This window comes from Zootoca vivipara, chromosome 1 (assembly GCF_965207765.1).
Source record: "Zootoca vivipara chromosome 1, rZooViv2.hap1.1, whole genome shotgun sequence".
In the NCBI taxonomy this organism is placed as follows: Eukaryota; Metazoa; Chordata; class Lepidosauria; order Squamata; family Lacertidae; genus Zootoca; species Zootoca vivipara.
Window position 1 is genome coordinate 59,838,229 of NC_142582.1, and position 22,602 is coordinate 59,860,830.

General features: G+C 42.9%; 1 protein-coding gene across 4 annotated transcripts in view; it reads left to right on the forward strand.

Moving 5' to 3' along the window:
* Positions 1-22,602, forward strand: part of AP2A2 (adaptor related protein complex 2 subunit alpha 2) — a 56,599-nt gene that overhangs the window by 25,406 nt on the left and 8,591 nt on the right. The window contains exons 4-16 of one of the 4 annotated variants that reach the window (XM_035121816.3): positions 87-280; positions 1,376-1,505; positions 5,371-5,472; positions 8,341-8,449; positions 8,917-9,067; positions 10,337-10,505; positions 12,138-12,275; positions 12,831-13,013; positions 15,900-15,997; positions 16,789-17,020; positions 17,413-17,586; positions 18,850-19,013; positions 21,245-21,325. In XM_035121816.3, coding sequence (XP_034977707.1) covers positions 87-280; positions 1,376-1,505; positions 5,371-5,472; positions 8,341-8,449; positions 8,917-9,067; positions 10,337-10,505; positions 12,138-12,275; positions 12,831-13,013; positions 15,900-15,997; positions 16,789-17,020; positions 17,413-17,586; positions 18,850-19,013; positions 21,245-21,325 — 1,925 coding nt within the window. The remainder of the gene's footprint in view (positions 1-86; positions 281-1,375; positions 1,506-5,370; positions 5,473-8,340; positions 8,450-8,916; positions 9,068-10,336; positions 10,506-12,137; positions 12,276-12,830; positions 13,014-15,899; positions 15,998-16,788; positions 17,021-17,412; positions 17,587-18,849; positions 19,014-21,244; positions 21,326-22,602) is intronic. The other 3 variants (XM_088665960.1, XM_035121796.3, XM_035121805.3) reach the window with 3 other exon arrangements.

Sequence of the window (22,602 nt, forward strand, 5' to 3'; positions counted from 1 at the left end):
GGGCACAGGAGCCATTTGTTATAAGGGGATGTTGCCTACTAAGCATTTCCCCGGCTGCCCACTACTAATTCTTCTCTTAATTCCAGGGCTATCTGTTCATCTCCGTGCTTGTGAATTCAAACAGCGAGCTGATCCGCCTGATCAATAACGCAATCAAGAACGACTTGGCCAGCCGCAACCCCACTTTCATGGGACTCGCTCTGCACTGCATCGCCAATGTGGGCAGCAGAGAGATGGCAGAAGCATTTGCTGGAGAAATTCCAAAAGTTCTTGTAGCTGGGTAGGTGCTCTGTGGGAATTTCAGGGGCTAGACAGAAAGAAGGCAATTAAACTGATTCTCGGGATGCAGCCAAGTATCTAAACGTTTGCTGACTGAATGTGGAGTAACAGCCTCCTAAAGGAAATCCATAGGAGATCCTATTCTACTCTGGAACGAGTGAAAACTCATTTGTTCCTGAAAGCTCTTGTTGTTTGCCCCCCCCCCCCCTTTGTGTGGTATTGCTTTATTGCTAATAGGCTCACTGCTTTCAGTGTCACGTGGATTTGAAGTGTGTATCTGTGTTAACCAACTTTTTATACTAATTTGTTTTATAAAATGGTATGATGGCTGAGAATTCTTCTGTGGATACAAATTTAAACAACTGGATGGCTAAACAACCAGTCCTCATGGACACCAGCCCTTTTGAAAATTGAGAGTGCTTGCTTAAGTGCTGGCATCACATCCATTTCCCTGTATTCACAGGTGTGTGTGTGTGTGTGTGTGTGTGTGTGTGTGTGTGTGTGTGTGTACACACACCCCCACACACACCTTTCAAGTGTTGTGGGGTGTTAACCTGGATGCTTCCAAATGAATGTTTTTTTGGCATGAAGGATCCAAAACGTATTTATCTAAAGAGATTATAGTCATACAATACAAACCTGCAATACAAAGCCTAGCCTTGGAAAATATAGATGCTTGATAATCTGTTGTACTGCAAAAATAGGTTACATATGGCATCTCATTCATTAGACTCATGCGGTATAGACGTATGCAGCCTCAGAGGTTAAAGAACACATTCTCACAATCAGTGGCCTTGCCATGTTTCCTACATATACAAATGTTCTTGCCAACAGAAACAGCATGCCAGTTTCATGAGCTGGAAAGTTATGTGTACTTTGTTGCATCTGTGGCCTTTTTTCGGAGCTGACACGATGGCAGTGCTCCCATGTACTTTTGGTGCTCATGTTACCGCTTGCAGTGTGTGCAACTTTGGATGTAGATGGGTACGAGCTTGTATATAGGGAAATGGTCCAGCCTTGCTGTCTTCTAAGAGCTGCCGCTGAAGAATTTTGGGTGTTTGAGAACCCCTTGACCAGCTTTGGTTTTCTGTTGCAGAGACACCATGGACAGTGTGAAGCAGAGTGCAGCCCTGTGCTTGCTAAGATTATACAGGACTTCTCCTGACCTGGTTCCTATGGGAGACTGGACCTCCAGAGTTGTGCACCTTCTCAACGACCAGCATCTGGTAAGCTTACCTGACTAGACTAGATCTTTTTCTCTTGAAAGTGTGGATATTTGATTGTCTGGAATCAGAATTTAATTACTGTATATAGAACCATGGAAGCAAATATTTGACAAGTTTGCCATTGGTCAACTCCTAATGGTGAGATGTGCTACACTAATGCTTTGGGGTTAAGTTGCTTCCAGACTAGAGATGAGTGAGCTTTCAAAGGTTCTCTGCTCATTAACTCGGAATTTGCCAAATTCTTCTTTTAAAAAATCCAAACTTGAATAAGTTGTGTTGAGATAGCCTATCTGGGGAGCTCCTATTGTGGGTGGGCCCAGAAGCTAGTCCTTGTGGGTAACATTGGGACTGGCTTTCAGCCTCCTCTCCTCTTTTCACTCTGGAAGCATCCATTTCCTTTTCCATAGGAAGTAGTGGAACCATTACTTCTTATGGAGACATGAAAATATATCCTGTGGTGTGAGATTAAAAGATGTGGATGCAGGGAGTTCAAGCCTTGCTGGTTACTTGGCTTTGTCCACACAGTGGGCAAGGTTCAATTAATGTGTCCTGCCAGCAGAGGCCCTGCATAAAGACTTCTGCTTATGCAATAGGGCTTCCCCCTGCTCTGCTCCCCCATATGCCCCCTCCAGATTGGCTTGGGGGTGTGTGGAAGAGTCCCTGGAACAGTGCACAGAGCAATGGCGAGAGAAGGGGTCATTCTGGAACAATGGGGATCATTCTGAAACAATAATCTTAGTGTGACGTTGGAAGTCCTCCCATTGTGTTTTTCCTGCTAATGGAGGGAAGCAGCACCACAAGTTTGCAATGGGATTAGGGGGGAAATGCTGCAGAACTTCCTTTTCTGAAAGCTTGGATTTTGAGCACTTGCAGAAAGAAGTTCAGGGATTGAAAGGATTATGCCTGGCCTTCTGAACCCAGCCAGGCTCAGATGAGCATACATCATCCCTGTTATCGCCTGGGAAAAGGCAGGAAGTGGCACAGCAGTTTGCTGAAAAGGCTTCAGGCAGTGTCATATACTGGCCAGGCTTGCCGCCCATTCCTGTCCAGGTCTGCCACAAACTCATGTGCCAGATTCCGTGTGGCAAAGGAATGATCCTTAAGGTATTCAGGATCCTGCCCAGTAAAACGAACAAGCTTTTGAGAAGACACTGCACTGCGTTCAGTGATGTTTCTGGTAATATGCATGCAGGTTACAGTACACAGATAAGTTGCATCTGTGCCATAACTGCTTTCCTTTTGTCTTTGAGGAGAAATTGTCATTTTATACACAGCTCCTAATGTACAGAGTGCTTTTTGTCTAAGATCCTTTGAAGTAAACAACCAGCTAGTTTTGCTCTTGGTACGAGGGTGACTTATCACCAGTCACACAACCTAGGCTAGGGACTGATTGGGGATTTCAACACAAATCAAAATACAGTTTTCTGTGTGCCAGACCAGTGGCCGACCAAGGAAGGGTCTTTCCTAATTGTTTGCATTGTATCTTTGCAAAAGGGAATGAGTTATTTTCTTTCTCTCTTGAGTCTGCAGTGGATTTGGTTAATATTTGAATGCATTACCCCAATATAGGGCAAGGTCATGTACAGTTCCAAAAGGTGGCAGGAAATGCATAGCCTTTTGTAACAGGACATTGGGATCCCGAGATTGTAGTTTGCTTTATCTTAGCCCATTATTGCAGGCTACGGAAGATACAAATCTGTTTTTAAAAAACAATTTTACTGGGGAAAAAGAAAACGATATAATCCAGAGAACTGTTGCATGAATCAATATGTATATTTTTAAAATTTAATTGGTCATTTCAGAGTCTCTTTCTCCCTGCCCCCTCCCTGCCCCAAGCCTAATAAATACTATACAGTATGGGTTGCCAATATGGTGCTAGTGGGTGCAGTCACCCCTTTGAGGTCTTTTCCCTGTTGCCCATGAAGCTTCTGAGCACCTTCTCACCACTGCTGCCTTGCTGGTGAAGGCAGTCACCTTTTTCTCCCTTGGTAAAGTACCCAGAACTGAAGGAGGAAGCTGGAAGAATGACACACTTTCCCACTTCCCTTTTCCAGTTCTATGTACTTTTCAAGGTTCCGATGAATTCTCCTCCGAGATCAAATTGTGTGTGTGCATGCACTTCCTTTCCTTTCCTGTTGGGAGCAATGGGGGCTAATCCAAAGGAAGGGGGAAGGAGTGACCAGAAGAGATGGTGCCCAAGACACCCCCAATGCAAATGTGCCCATGGACTTGGTTGGCAACCCCTGATACAGTGGTCCCTTGACTTACGAATTTAATCCGTTCCGAATGCACATTCATATGTCAAAAAGTTTGTAAGTCTAAAAAAGCGGTTTCCCATAGGAATGCATTGGAAATGGAAAAATTCCTAAGTCGAGTAAACTGCATCTAAAATTCGTAAGTCGAGAAAACCCCATCGAAACCGCAACAGTTTTCCTTTTGGATGTCGAAAAAAACGTAAGCGTGCGGCCATTTATTTATTTTTCATTCTTAACTCGAAATTTCGTAAGTCGAGGGACCACTGTGTACAGAAACAAGATATGTAGGGAAGAGGGAAGTCCTTACCATACCATACCATACCATACCATACCATACCATACCATACCACGTAAATCCTAAAATGGAAATAAGGGATAGCTGGGCAAGAGTAGCTAGGTGACTGGGGAGAAAATGGATCACTAAAATGGAAACACAATATACTTGTCAGAAGTCATATCCCAGTTCTTTTATATATAAATTACATTCATAAAACATCTCTATACATTAATACGGTTCGTCTGTTTTGAGCCAAATAAAGGATTGAATTATTTTTGAAGCAGGAGAAGAGTAGAAAGCTTTTATGCTGCCAGTAGATGCCTAAGGGCCAAACAAGGCATGATGTGGACAGTCCATGAACACAGCTTTCTTTCTTTCCTTTTCCTTTTTCTCTTTGCAGCTTTGGGGGAAATTAGATTGAGATCATAACACGATGGCAGGCTGGGGGAAGGAGCCAGTGTGGTGTAGTGGTTAAGAGCGGTAGACACGTAATCTGGTGAACAGGGTTCGCGTCTCCGCTCCTCCACATGCAGCTGCTGGGTGACCTTGGGCTAGTCACACTTCTTTGAAGTCTCTCAGCCTCACTCACCTCACAGAGTGTTTGTTGTGGGGGAGGAAGGGAAATGAGAATGTTAGCCGCTTTGAGACTCCTTAGGGTAGTGATAAAGCAGAATATCAAATCCAAACTCCTCCTTTTCCTCTTCTCCCATTCTGGTCTAAATCCCACTTCAAGCTGCTACTTTTTCTGTAGGGGGGGGGAGGAACCTTTTTTGGGGGGGGGGCCATACGGTACAAAGACTAGCCCTGATCTCGTGAACTAGTTCCTGTGTGGCGTTATTGGTGCTTGGAAAAGAACAAACTGTGGGAGATCCGGCTTAATAGGCAATTTGACTCTAATACTAATATCCCCGGAAACTGAGAGACCTGTGGATGTGCTTGATGTTGGGGACTTTGGCTCTGGAAAATGGGCCCACCCTCTCACAGTTTGCCACCTTAACTATCTTTATTGAAGAGCAACACATTTCTCTTTTTGATAGAGGTGCTCATACTCCCTCCAGCAATTAAGACAATGCCTGCTAAGCTCATGGAGCAAGCACGATGGGAGTGAAACTGGGAGGATGGCAATAGAACTGGTGTATTTTGGGGTGGGGGGGGGAAGGCTATACCACGTAGTGATCTTGGATATTTGCCCTCTTTTGGTTAAAAAGAACAGCCCTGTGGTGTAAAGTATGTGTGGCATGATAAATGAAACTTAATGGTGCTCTTGGTATACAATGCATGTGCTTAGTAATTGGAACGGATTTCAGGGAGCTGTAATCCTGTTTTTCTCCAGGGTGTGGTTACTGCTGCTACAAGTTTGATCACCACTCTGGCACAAAAGAATCCAGATGAATTTAAAACCTCCGTGTCTCTGGCTGTCTCCAGACTCAGCAGGGTAAGCAATTTATTGGTTAGAAGCAAGTGCTGGAATGTAACTAGGCTAAAACTAAATTAAGCTGGCTGATTAGATTAACCATCTGGTTTAGCCTCATGAGAAGCAGAAGTGCAGTTGGTATGAGAGCCGTTCTGATAGTTTGACAGGCAGTGTAGCTGAAGGCAAAGAGATTTAATTTGCTGTGCAATATCTCATGCACAGTGATTGTGTTGGGCTGATCCAATCACTTTTTTAAAAACTATTAGCTGTGCAGGAGATGGCAGATAAACATGCTTGTAAAGGTATAGCTGAAATTAAATTGTAAATAATATTTTGAGGCTTTGCAGGCAAAGCCACTCCTTAATTGCAAGAAGTTTGGAAGACCAGGGTTCCACTTCAGTAGCTACCGGAGCAGGAAGAAAATGATGCTATCTGTGATCAAGGCCTTGTAGTCATTATTTTTTTGTAGTACAGTTTGGCAATTCCATTCATTGGTGCACGACTGAACAGTCTCAATGACATTATCTACAACAGTAATCTATTAAAAAGGAAAGCCACCTGTAGTTTCAAAGGCCAGATAAGTACAGAAATATTTCCCAGCATATATATATACCTGTAGCTTTATCACAGTTTGGGCTGAGGAATAATGCCTGAGCAATAATGCCTGCACAACTGTACACTTAAAGGAGTTGCTGCTGGTTGTGATGCCAGTAGCCAGAAATAGGGCTGCTGCCATTGCAGTAGTTTTTAAGATGATAGTTGACCAGTTTTCTGCTGCACATTGTACTTAATTCCTGCAGGGAGCCAGGTCCCGCTGATGCCTGTTTGCAAGTAGCATGCTCCTGTTCTGCGAGGCATTCTGCCTAATCAATGCAGGATGGATTCTTGGCAGTAGACACTTAAGAGATTAGTGGCATGCTTGGTTTGCTACTTTGGAAACTTGAACCCCAGCCAGGCTAGCCAAAGAATTTGCTGCCTGAGGTGAACGACTGGATGATGATCTCACTCACCCTTCCATCCCAGAATCTGCACACAGAAGTAAATGGAACTGGCCATTGAATGCCAGCAATGAGGCAACATCTGCCACCACATCTGAGGACAGCAGGACAGCTTAGGGGATGCATGGATGGCCATGCGGCCCACACATTGTTGTCATCTAATTTCTGGCTGCCACTCTCCACTCTCCACCCATCACCTGCCAACTGAGGTGGCTACCTTGTTCTGCCTTATGGTATGGCTAGCCCTGGATTAAAACTTGTTCCAAGAAGCCCCGGAACAGCATACGGGAAAGGAGAGGGGATTGTTCTGTCCGGCAAGCCATGCAAAATTGTCTTATGGCTTATTATTAATCATTCTAAACAGTCCTCACTTTCTCTTGCAGACTGTTATCTTCTTTCCTTTCCTCTTCCTTCCCACCACAGTCTCGTGGATAATCAGTGGGGACATCAGTTGTTTTTCCCATTTCCCCTAATTTAACATAGAGTATTTTAAAGCTTTCTGTCCATATTTTTTCAATCCTTCCTGCCCCTCCTGCAGATCTCAAGCACAGTCTTTTATCTGCCCTTCCCTTGAAAAGCATGATGTAATTGAGAATCTGCTGTCCCTCAGCAGAAAGTACAAAAGGCATATTCAAGCACTGTGCACTGGTTTGATACAGCTGAGTTTGGGGAAATCTGTCTTCTTGTCTGGTCTAAAAACGTTATCGTTCTAAATTCCTCCTCGCCCAGAACTTCTGCCCAGCTGTATCTGCCTCTGTCAAATTTCCTGTTGTCTTCCCTTGTGGAAATGCTCCCATCATCCTGGCCCATTCATCATTCAGAAGAACAAATTAACAGCCTTCCTGAGTCAACCCAGCCTCCTGCAACAGAGATTTGTTGGGGTTGCTTGCTGAGGACGTATATGATCACACAGAGCAGTAATGGAGAGCTTGCAGCTACAGTCTCTCACTTCCTGCTTTGGGTTGTTGGTCTGTCCTCAGACAAGTGACTGGCAATCACTGATCTCTCTTGTGCTGCCAGGTTCCTCTCCACTCCCGTTAAATTGCTATTGAAATAGGAAGTTGAAGTTTATACAAATGATGAATTGTGGCACTTCTGTGCTAATTCCAACCTATTGTTCCTTTGTTCTACTATTATGTGAACTAGTTGTTGTTATGATGTAACTAACTAGCAACTAGGGACGCGGGTGGTGCTGTGGTCTAAACCACAGAGCCTAGGACTTGCCGATCAGAAGGTCGCCGGTTCGAATCCCCGCAATGGAGTGAGCTCCCATTGTTTGGTCCCTGCTCCTGCCAACCTAGCAGTTTGAAAGCACGTCAAGTGCAAGTAGATAAATAGGTACTGCTCCGGCGGGAAGGTAAATGGCGTTTCCATGCACTGCTCTGGTTCGTCAGAAGCAGCTTAGTCATGCTGGCCACATGACCCAGAAGCTGTATGCCAGCTCCTTTGGCCAGTAAAGCCAGATGAGCGCTGCAACCCCAGAGTCATCCGCAATTGGACCTAACAGTCTGGGGTCCCTTTACCTAACTAGCAACTACTGGTGATATGTTCATTTTCTGCTTGCAAGCTGCCCATGGGAATCTGGTTGAGAACAGGATGCTAGACAAGATGGGGCTTTGGTCTAATCCAGCAGGGCCTACTTATGACTTCCCATCTTCTTCCAACATTTTCATGATCTTGCAGATCTCTAGCATATTTCCCCCCTCTATGTTTCTTCTCTAGTGGCTGCTTAGCTCCCCGACAAGCCTTCCACATTGCCTTACTCAGTCTTTTCCCTCATAGGCCTTGTCTTGCATTTTTAAGGTTCAGCATATTTTTCACTATGGCTTATTATTATTATCTATTAAGCTGGACAAAGTGCCACAGGAAAATAATAGTTCTTGTCTTGCAGATCGTGACATCTGCATCGACTGATCTCCAGGATTACACCTATTACTTTGTTCCAGCGCCGTGGTTATCTGTGAAGCTTCTAAGGCTGCTGCAGTGCTACCCACCCCCAGGTGAAGTAATTGCAATCACTCCGCTTTCACACTCTGCTTACACAGGAGAGAAGCCATTTGCACTAAAACAGCACATGTTTGCAGAAAGAGGGGGGTTCAAATAATGAACCCCACTGCTAAGTCTGCTGCAGGCATAATATTCCCATTATTTCTAACTATGGTTTCAATCTAATTATCTAATTATGTTGAAACCATGAGCAAATGTTCTGGCAACACCATAAGCAAATCAAACTTGATAACTGAATAACCCATTTAGTGGTCTTTGGTTTAATTTTTGGTACTTGGCTCTTATATATCAGTGATTCCGCAAGGATAAACAACTAACTTTGCAGAACCAAAATGCTGGTGCCATATGCAGCTTTCTGAAAATGGAGAAACAATGCCATCTAATGGGCATTTAATGGTTTGATAGTAAAGGCTGTCAAAATTGCCTGGTGATCTTGCCCTAACCATTCTATTTCTCCCAGAAGATCCTTCAGCACGAGGTCGTCTCACTGAGTGTCTGGAAACTATTCTTAACAAAGCTCAAGAACCTCCAAAATCCAAGAAAGTACAGCATTCAAATGCGAAGAATGCAGTGCTATTTGAAGCAATTAGTTTAATTATCCACCATGATAGGTAAGTTTGGCATTCATAATGCATGGCTGGCAGTAACAGTTTGAGATATGAGCATCAATTCTATTGTCCTAAATGTGTGGTTTCTGAAAAAGTACACACTAATTTTGTATTCTTCTTTTCTCTGAAAGAGAGTACAATATGTACTTTTTCCACAGTCATTCTAGCAAATGTCTGAGCAGCTCCGGAGTGAAAAACAATTATGGGAGTAGTGTTTGTTCTGGAGTTTAGCATTACCCATGTGTTGTAAGTTTGTAACCTTGCTACATGTACTACTGAAGTCCTTCCTCACCTTAAAACCATTAAAAAACTTACGACTGAGTGTTGCTTGGCCCAACTCAACAGGATACTGACAGGACCCAGTCAATGTCCCATGCATTTCCTAACAGTGGATTGTGTGGTACATGCACATTGGGGTGGAAGGAGAGACTTCACCCCCCAGTAATCCCCACCTTCCCACATGCGATGCACCACACTGTTTCTTACCTCTTTTAAAAATGAAAAAAAAAACACCCTTTAAAAAAAGGCTATGTTTCATTTTAGTCTCTTTCACTTGAGAGCACATAAATCTTTGAAATTGGATAAGTACGGTATATATACCGTATATAAACCTCCTTGCTGCCACTGGAATAGCACAACTGAGAACATTGTTTTATAAGCTGCTACAAGCATGTGTTTTATATTCTTGGCTAAAATCTATGGTATGCACTATACAACCTATTCCCCCTTGCAGACTATTACTCGTATAGTTTGGCTTTATTCCTCTGTTAGTGGGGAGAGGTTGCTTCCTATGCTGCTGTAGGTAACATACGATGCGAGATGGGCTGATGTTACTATTTCAACCAAAGGCTGAAATCCCTCGATGCAGTAACAGTATTGTTGGCCCCTCCCACATCGTTGCATCAATTATGCATTTCAGGAGCTGTGTGAGAGGTCACTGTGCCTTCCTTCTATTATAAGAACTGTACCTGTGGCCACCATTGTGTTATCAGGACATGGCAGGATCCCAGACTCTGCAAAGCTCCTGATAAGCTTCCAGCTTTTAAAATAGAATTTTAATTACTCAAAATAGAATTTAATTACTTCCTGCAATATGTAGCTGTGCTGCTACTAACCCTCCAAAAGGTATTAGCTGCAGTTTTGAAGCTCCTGTAGTGAAGGTACCTCTTGGTACCTAACTCTTATTAATGTTTTCCTCGATGCACTTTCCTCACCCAAATTCTGTCTTTTCTTTTCTTTTTTTACCTTTTCCACACACTGCCTTCTGCCTAGTGAGCCAAACCTGCTTGTTCGTGCCTGTAATCAGTTAGGCCAGTTCTTGCAGCACCGGGAAACTAATCTTCGATACCTAGCACTGGAAAGCATGTGCACGCTTGCCAGCTCTGAGTTTTCACACGAGGCCGTGAAAACGCACATAGAAACAGTTATCAATGCACTGAAGGTAACTATTGGATCTGTGTATTAACCTGAAATTTGGACTTGATTAAAAAAAAAAACCATGTATCTGTGTGGGCTTGCTGCTTTGCATTCCAAGAGCAGCAACTTCTCCAGTTTTATTCATGCAATAAAAAAATATGTGGAGTGGTCTCTTCCTTGGAAGCTCTTTAAAACATAATGAATGGTAAAGAGAGGATTCACATCCATCAGTGGGCCTGTGCTTGAACTGCAGCCTGAATCTGGGATTTAACATGTTGAACAAGGGAGTGTTGGTTGGAAGGACAAAGGGCAATTGAGGGGAATGGTGATGCCTCTGAGGATGCTGGAGGTGAGGAGGATACCAGAGCAAAGCACCTAGCTGAAGAGAGAGCACGGATTAAGGTTTCTACTGGAGGATGCTTAGTTTTCTTTCTCTGTCCCCCCCACCCCCCAAATGAGTGACTATTGCCATGCAGCTAGAGCTGGACTTGGCTTTAACCTAACCCTAACCCTAACCTCTTGCCCTTGCCACTAAAATTCATGTACAGCAAACCTGGGAGGCGACCACTGTCCCACAGGGAAGAGAACCAATAGAGTAGTTGGTGGCCCTCACCACTACCTGCTTTATCTGGATCCTTGTTTTTTTCTGACCCGTTCCTTCCTGCAGTTCATGGTGCCATTGGGCGCATCAGCGGCATCCCAGTCTAGTCTGAATACTTTCTGGTCAAATTATAAAGCAGGGGCCACAACCTTTTTGGGGGGGTCCATGGCATCATTTAGACTTTTGAGCGAGTGCCACCCACTTTGCTCACTTATTGTCTCTCTCCCCCAGATTATCTCCTCCCCATGAGTACGAAAGTGTCCGTGCGTGCACTTTTTTTGCTTTTCCAAGGGATCTGGGTAAAAGTTGGATCCTGTAGAATTCATCTGAACCATAAAAAGCATATAGAGCTGGAAGAGGAAGTAGGGTAGAGTGTCAACACTTCTGCTTTCTTCCCTTAGATCTTGGCACCCACCTTCTGACAAATATGTGACAAGCCACTCTCTTGCACTTCATGACCAATGGGGCTCAGAGGCTTTGTGGGCACCAGGGAGAGACCCCGGAGGGACCCTAGATTGAGCTACTACTAGCCATTGCCCCAGGGGGGGGAGAACATGTAGCCTTCCGTATGTTGCTGAACTAGAAACTCCCATGAGACCCAGCCAGCATTTGGGAGACCTCAATCTCCCCAACTCTGCATTACTGCTACTTTTCTTGCATAGTTTGTTGGCCCCCTACTGAGGAGTCTTGTGTGGATGCAGCCATGGGTGGGAGGGAATGTCTTGGTGTCATTCATTACATGATTATCCTTCCCTTGATCCAGGACTCTTAATTGGTAATATTTAATAAATAATAATTCCACTTAAAACTATTTTCCTGGCTTTGACCCAAATTGGGATGAAGCCAAGTATCTTGTTTCTTGTTATAAATGCTGTTTAGGATTATTGACTTCAAAACAAATGCTGTCTGGTACTGATTCTAGGTGCAATTCAGGCGCTAGTATCTGTAGCGTGGGCACTGTGATAGTCTGCTTAAAAATTTGAACATGTCTTAATTGTTGTTTCCCCAAATCTCTCCCTTTGTGTTGATCTTTTATCATTGTGATGTCCTTTGCAGACAGAGAGGGATGTGAGTGTGCGACAAAGAGCGGTGGATCTCCTGTATGCCATGTGTGACCGAAGCAACGCCCAGCAAATTGTTGCTGAAATGCTGAATTACCTGGAAACGGCTGATTATTCTATTAGAGAAGAAATTGTAAGTAATAATAATAATAATCTGAGCTGTTGAGTGCTTCTATAAATTTAGAGCTGCAAGATGACAACAACTTTTGCAAAGCTAAACATAGCATCTGACCATTTCAATGTGACTACTATGTACAAATGCTAATTCCAGTAGCTGGTCACCTCTGTGCTGACTTCTAGAGGAGTAGCCATAATAAATTTATTTTAAGGTGCCACAGGTGACACTCTTTTGGTTGCTGTTTAAAGTAGATGGCATAATTTCTTGCATTGGGTTTATTAAACTGTATATGTTCAGTCTAATCACAGTAAAATGTGCTTTGCTTTTACTTCAGTTGATCCTAAAATATATTGTATCTCGATCACCCTTTTACATTTGTTTAAGGTATTAATCTATATTGGATGCACTGTACTAAAGAGGGTATTTCTACTAACTGGATGAAATGAGAGAACAGTGCTGCATTTAGTTTCCCTTTCTTTCCCCCCCTGAATGGATAGGTGTTAAATGCTGTAGAAATTCATTGTTGGAATGAAGTTACTTCATGAGTGGGTGTTGTGGGTGTTTGCTCAGGTGCTGAAGGTTGCAATTTTAGCTGAGAAATACGCAGTGGACTACACCTGGTACGTGGACACCATCTTGAATTTGATTCGAATCGCTGGAGACTATGTTAGTGAAGAGGTGTGGTACAGAGTTATCCAGATTGTAATTAACAGAGATGATGTGCAAGGATATGCAGCAAAGACAGTCTTTGAGGTAAGACGTAATTATTGTTTGGCAGCCTTTTTCTTCCAGCATCTCACTGTAAACTAGTAATGAAAGCCAAGTGGTAAGGAATAATTCTGGTCCAGGTGGGTGTTTGACTTCTTTCATCACTCCCCTTTGCTGGCATTTTCTGCTTATGCTCTTTTCTTACTTGCTTCTGACACTTCTGTAACTTTGCCGTGTCCGTTCCCTTAATTTCATTTTTAGCAATGGACCCACAGGGTATGATTTTTTTCTTTGTACTAATGGTGTATTACTTACATGGAGAAATCCTTGTCTCAATGAAAATAGACATGAAGCTAGACTAAAGTTTGAATTGGGAAAATTTTTTGAGGCACTGTGAGGGGGGATATAATTGTTTCATGTGAAAATTTGTGTAAACCGCACTCCATGGTGGATGAGGCAGCGGTTGCCTAGAATGAGGAAGAATGAATGATGGATGATGATGCCAGGGGACCAATAAACTTTGATAAACTCTCTTGTGAATGCCACAGTTAATTACACAATTATTCATAGCTGCCAAGTTATCCCTTTTTTAAAGGGATTTTCCCTTATGCTGAATAGACTTCCTCGCGAGAAGCCTATGCAGCTATGCAATTGTTACTGCCTGAATTTCCCTGCATTTTATTTCTCTCTAACCTCACTGTTAACTACTCTCCTCTTCTTCTTCTTCTTCTTCTTCTTCTTCTTCTTCTTCTTCTTCTTCTTCTTCTTCTTCTTCTTCTTCTTCTCTCTTATATATGCCTTTCAGGATAACACTTAATGCATCTGATGAAGTGCTCTGCAGCCCACAAAAGCTTATATGTCACACTAATTTTGTTAGTTTTTAAAGGTGCCACAAGACTCTTCGTTATTTGTAATGTTGCAACTGGCGCTTTTTCTACATTGCCCAAAGATGCTTAGACTGAAATAGTTTTATTAAAAATGAAATTTAGAAAGACTGCAATGCTCCACCTCTGCATCTTAAGAAATTATTATTGGCTAGCGATGCAAATAACTGTTTTCTATAAACACTTCAATAGTTTGAAGTAGCAGTTGGCCAAAGTGTTGTAGGTATAACAACACCCTGTGCTGAGTTGGTAATATTATGGGGCACTGTTACGGTGGAAGGTCAAGAACTGGTGCCTGTCTTCCTACTGGGTTGAAGTGACCTTTGCACTTGGGTGATTGCTATCACATAGGCATTCTGTATCCAGGTTGGCTAATAATCTTCTTTTAGGGCTCTGGGTAGCCGGCCCTCTTTCCCTGTTATGAGCCACTGCTGTCAAGAGTGCATTGCCATATGCATCCCAGTGCCGCCACCCCTCTCAAAGGCCAGGTTGGCACTTTCTTTCTTCTTGTCAAGATTAACTAGTTGTCTTGCTCGATTCATGTACTTGGAACTGATCCTCGCTCTGCAGGCTTCTGATAAGACCTCTCTGTTTTGAGCAGCTTTCTGCACAAATTGCGCTACTCCCTGACACAATGAGATAAACTTGCCTTGCTGCTAAGAGCTAATCTTCCATCTGTTCCTCTAATCTGTTGTGTTGTGATAGCATGAGCAAAAAATGTTTTGAGCGTGAAAAAGTTATTTGCCATTAATTCTTATTTCTCTTAAGGTAGCCTTATAGTGTTGGCTTTGGAGGAGAGAAGAACTTGGCCATGCCAGGATAATAATAATAATAATAATAATAATTTAAAAATGCATTATATCCTGCTCTGCTGTGATTTGTTTGTTTCAAAAGCTTCTCTGAGAGCTTTGACTGACCAATACCTAACAAGCACTTTTTAAGGATTTATGTATTATGCTAACTTTTGGAACCCTTTAAAAAAATGGGATCTCTTCTCTTCCCACCTCCCCTTGCAAATATCTCCTTGTGGGCCTGTTTCTTTTATATCTCTCTCTTAAAATATATTACTATTTTTAATTAAAGCTGTTAATTCCTTTTGTGATTTCTGGTCAAAAAGCAGGATATGCATCTAAGAACGACAACTTTTCCAATACATTGGGCAGGAGTAAAAAGGAGGGTAACTAGTAAAGAGCTTTTCCTCATTCCATTGTGTTTTTACTGCTAGCAGTCCATAGAACAGAACATTCTTCCCAGAGCGGCAGAAGTTACTTTCATGTTTAAAGTGTTGTTGCAGAGTGCAGAAGAGAGAGGGAGGACTGCAAACTCTTTTCTCCAGTTCAAGCATATCTTCCCCACATATAGCACAGTACAGTGGAACCTTGGTTTATGAACACCTCGGTTTACGAATTTTCGGTTTACGAACGCCGCGGACCCATCTGGAACGGATTAATTCACTTTCCATATTTCCATTACTTTCAATGGGAAAGTTCGCTTCAGTTTATGAATGCTTCAGTTTATGAACAGACTTCCAGAACCAATTGTGTTCATAAACCGAGGTACCACTGTATGCTCCAAATAATGCCAGTCATTTAGTATCAGTTTGGAAGAGATCAGTAGGTCATTGGATTCAGACTCATAACGTCTTGCCACCCTGCTCTCCATGTGCGAGTCCAGTTTGCCCCTTCACCTGTGCTGTATGCGCAATGCTGGACCAATACTCAAATGAAAACCAAGCTGCATGCCAAGGGATCCCAGACCTTCAATCGCTAGCCAATCCCAGATTTTAAGGAAACTCCTTCCAACCCAATAGAGATCAGGCAGGCCTCATGTCTCCCAGTGGGTAATCTTGCTATAATCAATATCATGTTTCTAGTTGTGACAGTCGCTGATGCCCTGGAAGAAAGGGAGAAACCCTATTTAGACACTACTGTGAGGCACCCAAATAAACACTAAAAAAAATCCTGAATCTTCATCAGCGCTAATGTTTTAGGTGCATGCCTTTACTGAGTCTAGCAACTGTATGATGGGCTTCAAATGTCTTCAACAGGCACTTCAAGCACCGGCTTGCCATGAAAACCTGGTAAAAGTAGGTGGCTACATCTTGGGAGAGTTTGGAAATCTGATTGCTGGGGATCCAAGATCTAGGTAAAAACACTCTCTTGAACCTGGGGGTGGCAACAAGGAATTAATAACTATGGCATAATAACTATGCAGCCAATTTTAAGATGGTCTATCTACAATGATAATGTGTGATCTTTCTGTCATGCTATGCCAGCATAGTCACTTGCTCCAGAGCTTTTGGTTCTGCCGCTCCTAACTATGTTCCTCTCCTTCCAGATGGAGTGGGGGGGCCCTTGAGTCAGGAGTCTCTGATACCCCATTTTTGTCTGACATGGCCCATGGAGAATTTATTAGGATAGCGCTAAATGTGTGCAGAAAGTCATGCGGCTGTGAGGAGAGAAAGCCATCCTTTGTGTTTAAAGTAACAATTCTGTAAACTGGTTGATGAAATAGGATTCTGAGATCATGGCAAGAGAAATTTAATTACTTAAGTACACTGGTATCTTGGTTCTCGAACTTAATCCATTCCGGGAGTCCGTTTGATTCCCGAAGTGGTTTGAAAACCAAGGCACGGCTTCTGATTGGCTACAGGAGCTTCCTGCACTCAACTGGAAGCCACAGAAGCTGTGTTGGACGTTCAGCTTCCAAAAAACATTTGCAAACCGGAGCACTCACTTCCGGGTTTGCTGCGTTTAGGAGCCAAGCTGTTCAAGTACCAAGGTACCACTGTATTAAAACTGCACACTGAAGTTCTGAATTCCTTCCATTTCTCACTGCTCCCCCCTACCCCATTTTCATTTTCAAACACATCATTGTCAACTTGCAGTTTTAATCGTGGCTTTGTTCTTGTTCCTTTTTCCTCCCCTCCCCTCCAGCCCTTTGATCCAGTTCAACCTGCTGCACTCTAAGTTCCACCTATGCAGTGTCCCAACCAGAGCGCTGCTGCTGTCTACGTACATAAAATTTGTGAATTTATTTCCTGAGATAAAAACAACTATTCAGGATGTGCTGCGCAGTGATAGCCAACTGAAAAATGCTGATGTTGAGCTGCAGCAAAGAGCCGTTGAGTACTTGAGACTCAGTACAATTGCAAGTACTGACATCTTGGTATGTATTCACAAGAATGTGAAGTTAATTCTTGGCAGCTGTGTCCAGAAATATCCCCCCCTTTTTTTTACACCAGCGATAACTGTGATTGGTGGGGGTTTTTTGGGTGGGGTGAGGGGGGGTCGTTAATTGACTGTAACAAATGGGATGATGTAACATATACCATGTGGGCGGGTTATACTTTAAGACGGAGGTTGGGAAATGTGATCCTCCATGTTGGACTCCTGCTAGCCCAGCTAACATGGCCAATGATCAAAAATGATGGGAATTATAGACTAGCGACAGCAGGAGGGCCAGAGATTCTCCATTCCTCCTTTAAGAAATCACAGTGTTTTTCCTACCTCTTCCAAGTATACATGCTCTGGTCTCTTATGGCTTGTTTTCCCTATAAGGCAACGGTGCTGGAAGAAATGCCCCCATTTCCAGAGAGAGAGTCCTCCATTCTGGCTAAGCTCAAGAAGAAAAAGGGCCCCAACACAGTGACTGACTTGGAAGAGACAAAGAAAGAGAGGAACTCTGATGTGAATGGGAGCACAGAAGCTACTCTTGTAAATGCCAGCACTGTGGTAGGTTGGTTTCAGCAGTGTAAGATACCAGTTCTTGAAGTCAGGTTGATTATACGGGAAATGGAGTGTCTGTCCATGCATATAACCCTAGTGGAGAGGTCTGCTTCCAGACCTTAACTATACTGGCATCCTAGCAACAAGGAAAAGCAAGTTTGGATATACTTCAAAATCTCCTTGATTTGCAGTCAAATTAATTTGTTTTATGAATGGCTGGCTTAGATGTTTTCTCAGTCATTTTTGTATACATTTTGACCATGTCATGCCATGCCACTGGGCCAGTTTTTTGTATTGAGATCTAACCCCAGAACAACTTGGGTCCAGGTTACCTTGTGACTGCCTAGGCCTGTATATCTTAGCTCAATCACTGAGATCATCTGGAAGATCACCGTTAGTTGTCCCTTGTGTTTTGTAAGCCCTATTGACTTTAACTAGAAGTCAGACAGGCTTCCAGTCCCATGCTGTGGAATATTCTTCCAGCAGAAATACAACAGGTAGCCTCACTGCTAACCTCTAGGTGTCTCTTGAGGACTTATTTGTGTCGACAGGCCTGTTCCGTGGTTTAAGCTTTTCAGATGAGTGGGCCATTTTTATTATCAATTTTTATTTTTTTTAAGTGGTATTTGATGTATATTTGTGTAAACCTTGTTGTATACCACCCTGAGATTTTATATAAGAGGGTGGTCTATAAATATTTTTATAAATATAAATATTATACGTACACTGGGTCTTATTCCCAGTCTAACAATGAGCCCATGTTGATTTAATGGAGTGACACTGGCCTACTCTTGATGAGGTGGCTTCCAGTCACAGGTACTCCTGTTAATCTCTTTGGGGCTAAAAATCAAAATGTATGAAGCCTGTGAGTTTACTCCTGAGAGGAAAAGTATACTGAGAATCCAGGGGTGGGTTGTGAGAGACACAGCAACATGCCAGACCTCTCTTCTTAATGACTTCATTTACAACCTCCTCAGCAAGTTCCTTTCCCCTTTAGATCTTACACTTGTGATAACTGCTTGTCTGCTCACGTTTTCATGCCATGATACTGTTCAAATTGATTTGCCGTCTCCTTTTCTGATAACGTTAAATGCTTTGTGGGTCAAGGAACAGGATGTTATTGCTAAATCAAATTAATGTGATGAACGATAGTTTTCTTAATGAATGAACTTCACGTTGGATGGGGGAAGTGAGCTGGGGACTTGGCCCGCTTTGTATCTTGTCAGCAGACATGCTTTAATCACAGAACTTTCCTGTTGTCTCTTACAGTCTACTCCATCTCCTTCAGCAGACCTTTTAGGACTTGGCACAGCCCCCACAGCAAACTCCGTTCCAGCCCCAGCATCTAGTGGCAGTTTGTTGGTAGATGTGTTTTCAGACACCTCTGCGGCTCCCGCATCTCTTGCTCCAGGTTCTGAAGATAACTTTGCAAGGTACATAATAAATCAAAGCCTCATAGGAGTGGTGGGAAGTTCCCCCTTTCTCTTTCCCAGCTACTACCAAGTTCCCTTCTTGCATGTTTCACTGAGAGAGCAACAAAGGTTGGCAAGTCATCTTAACTCATGTACGACACTATTCGCCTTGTTAGGATTGGCCACACTTTTTATTTGGGGGGAAAACATCTTATTCATCACATAGTAGTCTGGGCACTGGATGTCACTTTACCTGTAAATCTTAAATATCTCTTCCATATAACTGGAAAGCATTTTTCTCTTCGTGGCTGAATTCTCTTGATTGTAGAATTGGATAGGGCTGCAAAACAGATAAAATTTCATGGAGGGCCAGACCCAGCCCATCAGCCACAAGTTGACCACCTTTCCTTTAGGGTAAGTGCATGCATGGCAATGAGAATAATCATAATGGTATTAATTAAATTTCTGGTTAATAGTAATAGATAATAAAAGGATGAATACAATCAATATATTTTGATGTGAGAACAGCAGTATTTTGCTCTAGTTTGGTAGTTTCTCCTATTGCATGTGTGAACCCCCCCCCCCTTTTAAAAAAGACAACAACTAATGACATTCCTTCTCTGTCTGTTAAATCAAGTACTGGTAGCTTTATGAAACATCACTGGTCAGGTCTCTTGATTCAACAAGTGTCCACTTGCAGTTTTGCACTTGCCAGCCCCTTCACATCAAGTTCTTAGTGAAATGCTGCAGTGTTGCAGCCGGAGTTGTCTTTATTTATTTTAAACATTTAAACCATTGTCTTAAAAGGCAGTGTAGAAAAACTTGAAAAAGCTTGAAGAGAAATGTCAAACTCTGCCCATATCTCAGAAGAATGCTGCAAAGTTGTAACATAGTGGACAATCTTGAGCAAAGCCATTTCAAGAACTGGGGTATTTGAAAAGAGTACATAAATGCCATCAAGGGGGCAAATTCTCTCAAATTGTTACTTGAGTTTCTTGTGCTCAATTCAGGATTGTGTGTGCAAGTGAATTTTAGATTCAGTGTATCGATCGACCGGAATCCCAACATTGGTTGAATGGACTTCCGCTTCTGCAGCAGGACTTCAACCTTCCCATTGCACTAGACTAGCAGTAGCACAGGCCTGTTCAGCTTGTGCCCAAACATTGTTGGTTACAACCCACTGAGTCTTTCTTATAAGCTATTGAAAATGCTGCCCTTATGGTGCAGCCCTGTACCCACTTACCTGGGAGTAACAGCTAATATAATAATAATAATAATAATAATAATAATAATAATAATAATAATAATAATAATAATATTTATACCCCACCCATCTGGCTGGGTTTCCCCCGCCACTCTGGGCAGCTTCCAACAAATACCAAAATACATTAAAATATCACAGATTAAAAACTTCCCTAAACAGGGCTGCCTTTAGGTGTTTTCTAAATGTCAGGTAGTTGTTTATCTCCTTGACCTCTGATGGGAGGGCGTTCCGCAGGGCGGGCGCCACTACCAAGAAGGCCCTCTGCCTGGTTCCCTGTAACATCACTTCTTGCTGTGAGGGAACCGCCAGAAGGCCCTCGGTGCTGGATCTCAGTGTCTGGGCTGAACAATGGGGGTGGAGATGCTCCTTCAGGTATATAGGACCGAGGCTGTTTAGGGCTTTAAAGGTCAGCACCAACACTTTGAATTGTGCTTGGAAACGTACTGGGAGCCAATGTAGGTCTCTTAGGACCAGTGTTATGTGGTCTCGGCGGCCGCTCCCAGTCACCAGTCTAGCTGCCGCATTCTGGATTAATTGCAGTTTCCGGGTCACCTTCAAAGGTAGCCCCACGTAGAGCGCATTGCAGTAGTCCAAGCATATATCGTAACATACTAAAACATCAAACTTAAACAGGGCTGCCTTCAGATGTCTTCTAAAAGTCGGATAGTTGTTTATTTCCTTGACATCTGATGGGAGGGCATTTCACAGGGCGGGCGCTACTACCGAGAAGGTCCTCTGCCTGGTTCTCTGTAACATCACTTCTCGCAGTGAGGGAACCGCCAGAGGGCCCTTGGAGCTGGACCTCAGTGTCTGGGCTGAAAGATGGGACTTGTTTTTCAGTAATTATGTCTAAGATAGTGCTGTTAATGGAGTTGGGAGGAGGGATTTTTCCTCCTCCCTAAGTTTTCTTCTCCTTACTAACTAACCTCTCCCTTTCTGTGTGCTGCCTCTTCTCTTCTCTTCTTTTCTTTCTGCTGCTTCACTTTAGTCCTGACCTATCTTCAAATGAGCAGGTGGTTTCTGAGGAACCAGCTGATGCTGTGCATGATGCTGATGAGCTTTTTCACACGTAAGCAATACTAAATCCTTGCAGGACTGGGCAACTAGTACAACTTCTGACGTTTTTTTTTCTAAGCACATCATTTCAAATGATTTTACTTGTTCCTGCTTGTTCTGACCTGAGTATGATCTGCCTTGGAGCAGGCGTGATCAAAATGTGCATGTGAATCGTCACAGGGAGAACAACCTTTTTATCTTCTTATCCAGTTTTTAAATCTAATCCAGGAAGGTAACTGAAAAGTAGCAAGCTTTTTTTAGAGTGCAAGAAAGGCAATAGAATTGCTTGTAATGGAAGCTGGCGCCAATTGCTTTGGATCTGCTGCTGCTTTTGAAATGCATCAATGAGCTCGGTAATTATAGATCAAATGTTTTCAGAGTTTACATGTTGCCTAATTGCAACAGCTGTGGGTTGGTTCTACTTGATATTGTAGTCAAGTGGTGAACATGCAGGTATGAGGGAGTCCTCACACCACTATCTCTTTAAATACAATGCAGTCTTGTCATTTCTCACATCCTACACACACACACACACACACACACACACACACACACACACACCGTACATGTATTTGTGAATCGGGCCTATGATACTCTCTGGCAGTCAACATGCAGCATATTCTGGGGTAGAGCTCTGCCGTGTTCAAAGGAATCGAATATCATGGGTTTGGCTCTTACAGTGTGCTAGAATGTCTAGCCTTTCCTTCAGGAAAAACAGTGAAGTAAGAACCAAGACTGTGCCTGGGTCCCAAACTCTTACTAAAGTAACGCAACTGCTGTTAATTCGTTGTGCAGATTGCAAAGCAGTATGCAAGGACTGTAGACTCATAGCATTCCCGTGAGCTAGGCTGTCAATCTTATTTTACAGAAGGAATATTGAGGCTGCATGTTTTGTCCAAGGTCACATAGTAGATCTCCAGACCCATAGCTAGTTTGTACTGTTTCTCCCATTGGTCTAACCCACATAATTTACCTAATAAATTAAATTCCAAAACATTTTCTTAAAAAATCATTTGCCTTGGGCAACCACAATTTGGCAACCACCATAATCTAAAGCTCTTCATAATGCATTGCTGTCTGTCTTCTGATTAATTGCGTTGGTAGGTAATTGATGTTTTAAGCCTGAGCTAATTAGTCTTAGCTGGGAGAGAAAACACCATGCCTACCCCAACTTGGCAATAGTTAATACTTAGAATGGCACCAAGCAAGTGATATGCCATTTAAATGTTTCTAAGATGCACTAGGGGATATTGTCATGTCTTTCAAACTTCAGTCTTTTGCTCCTACCAG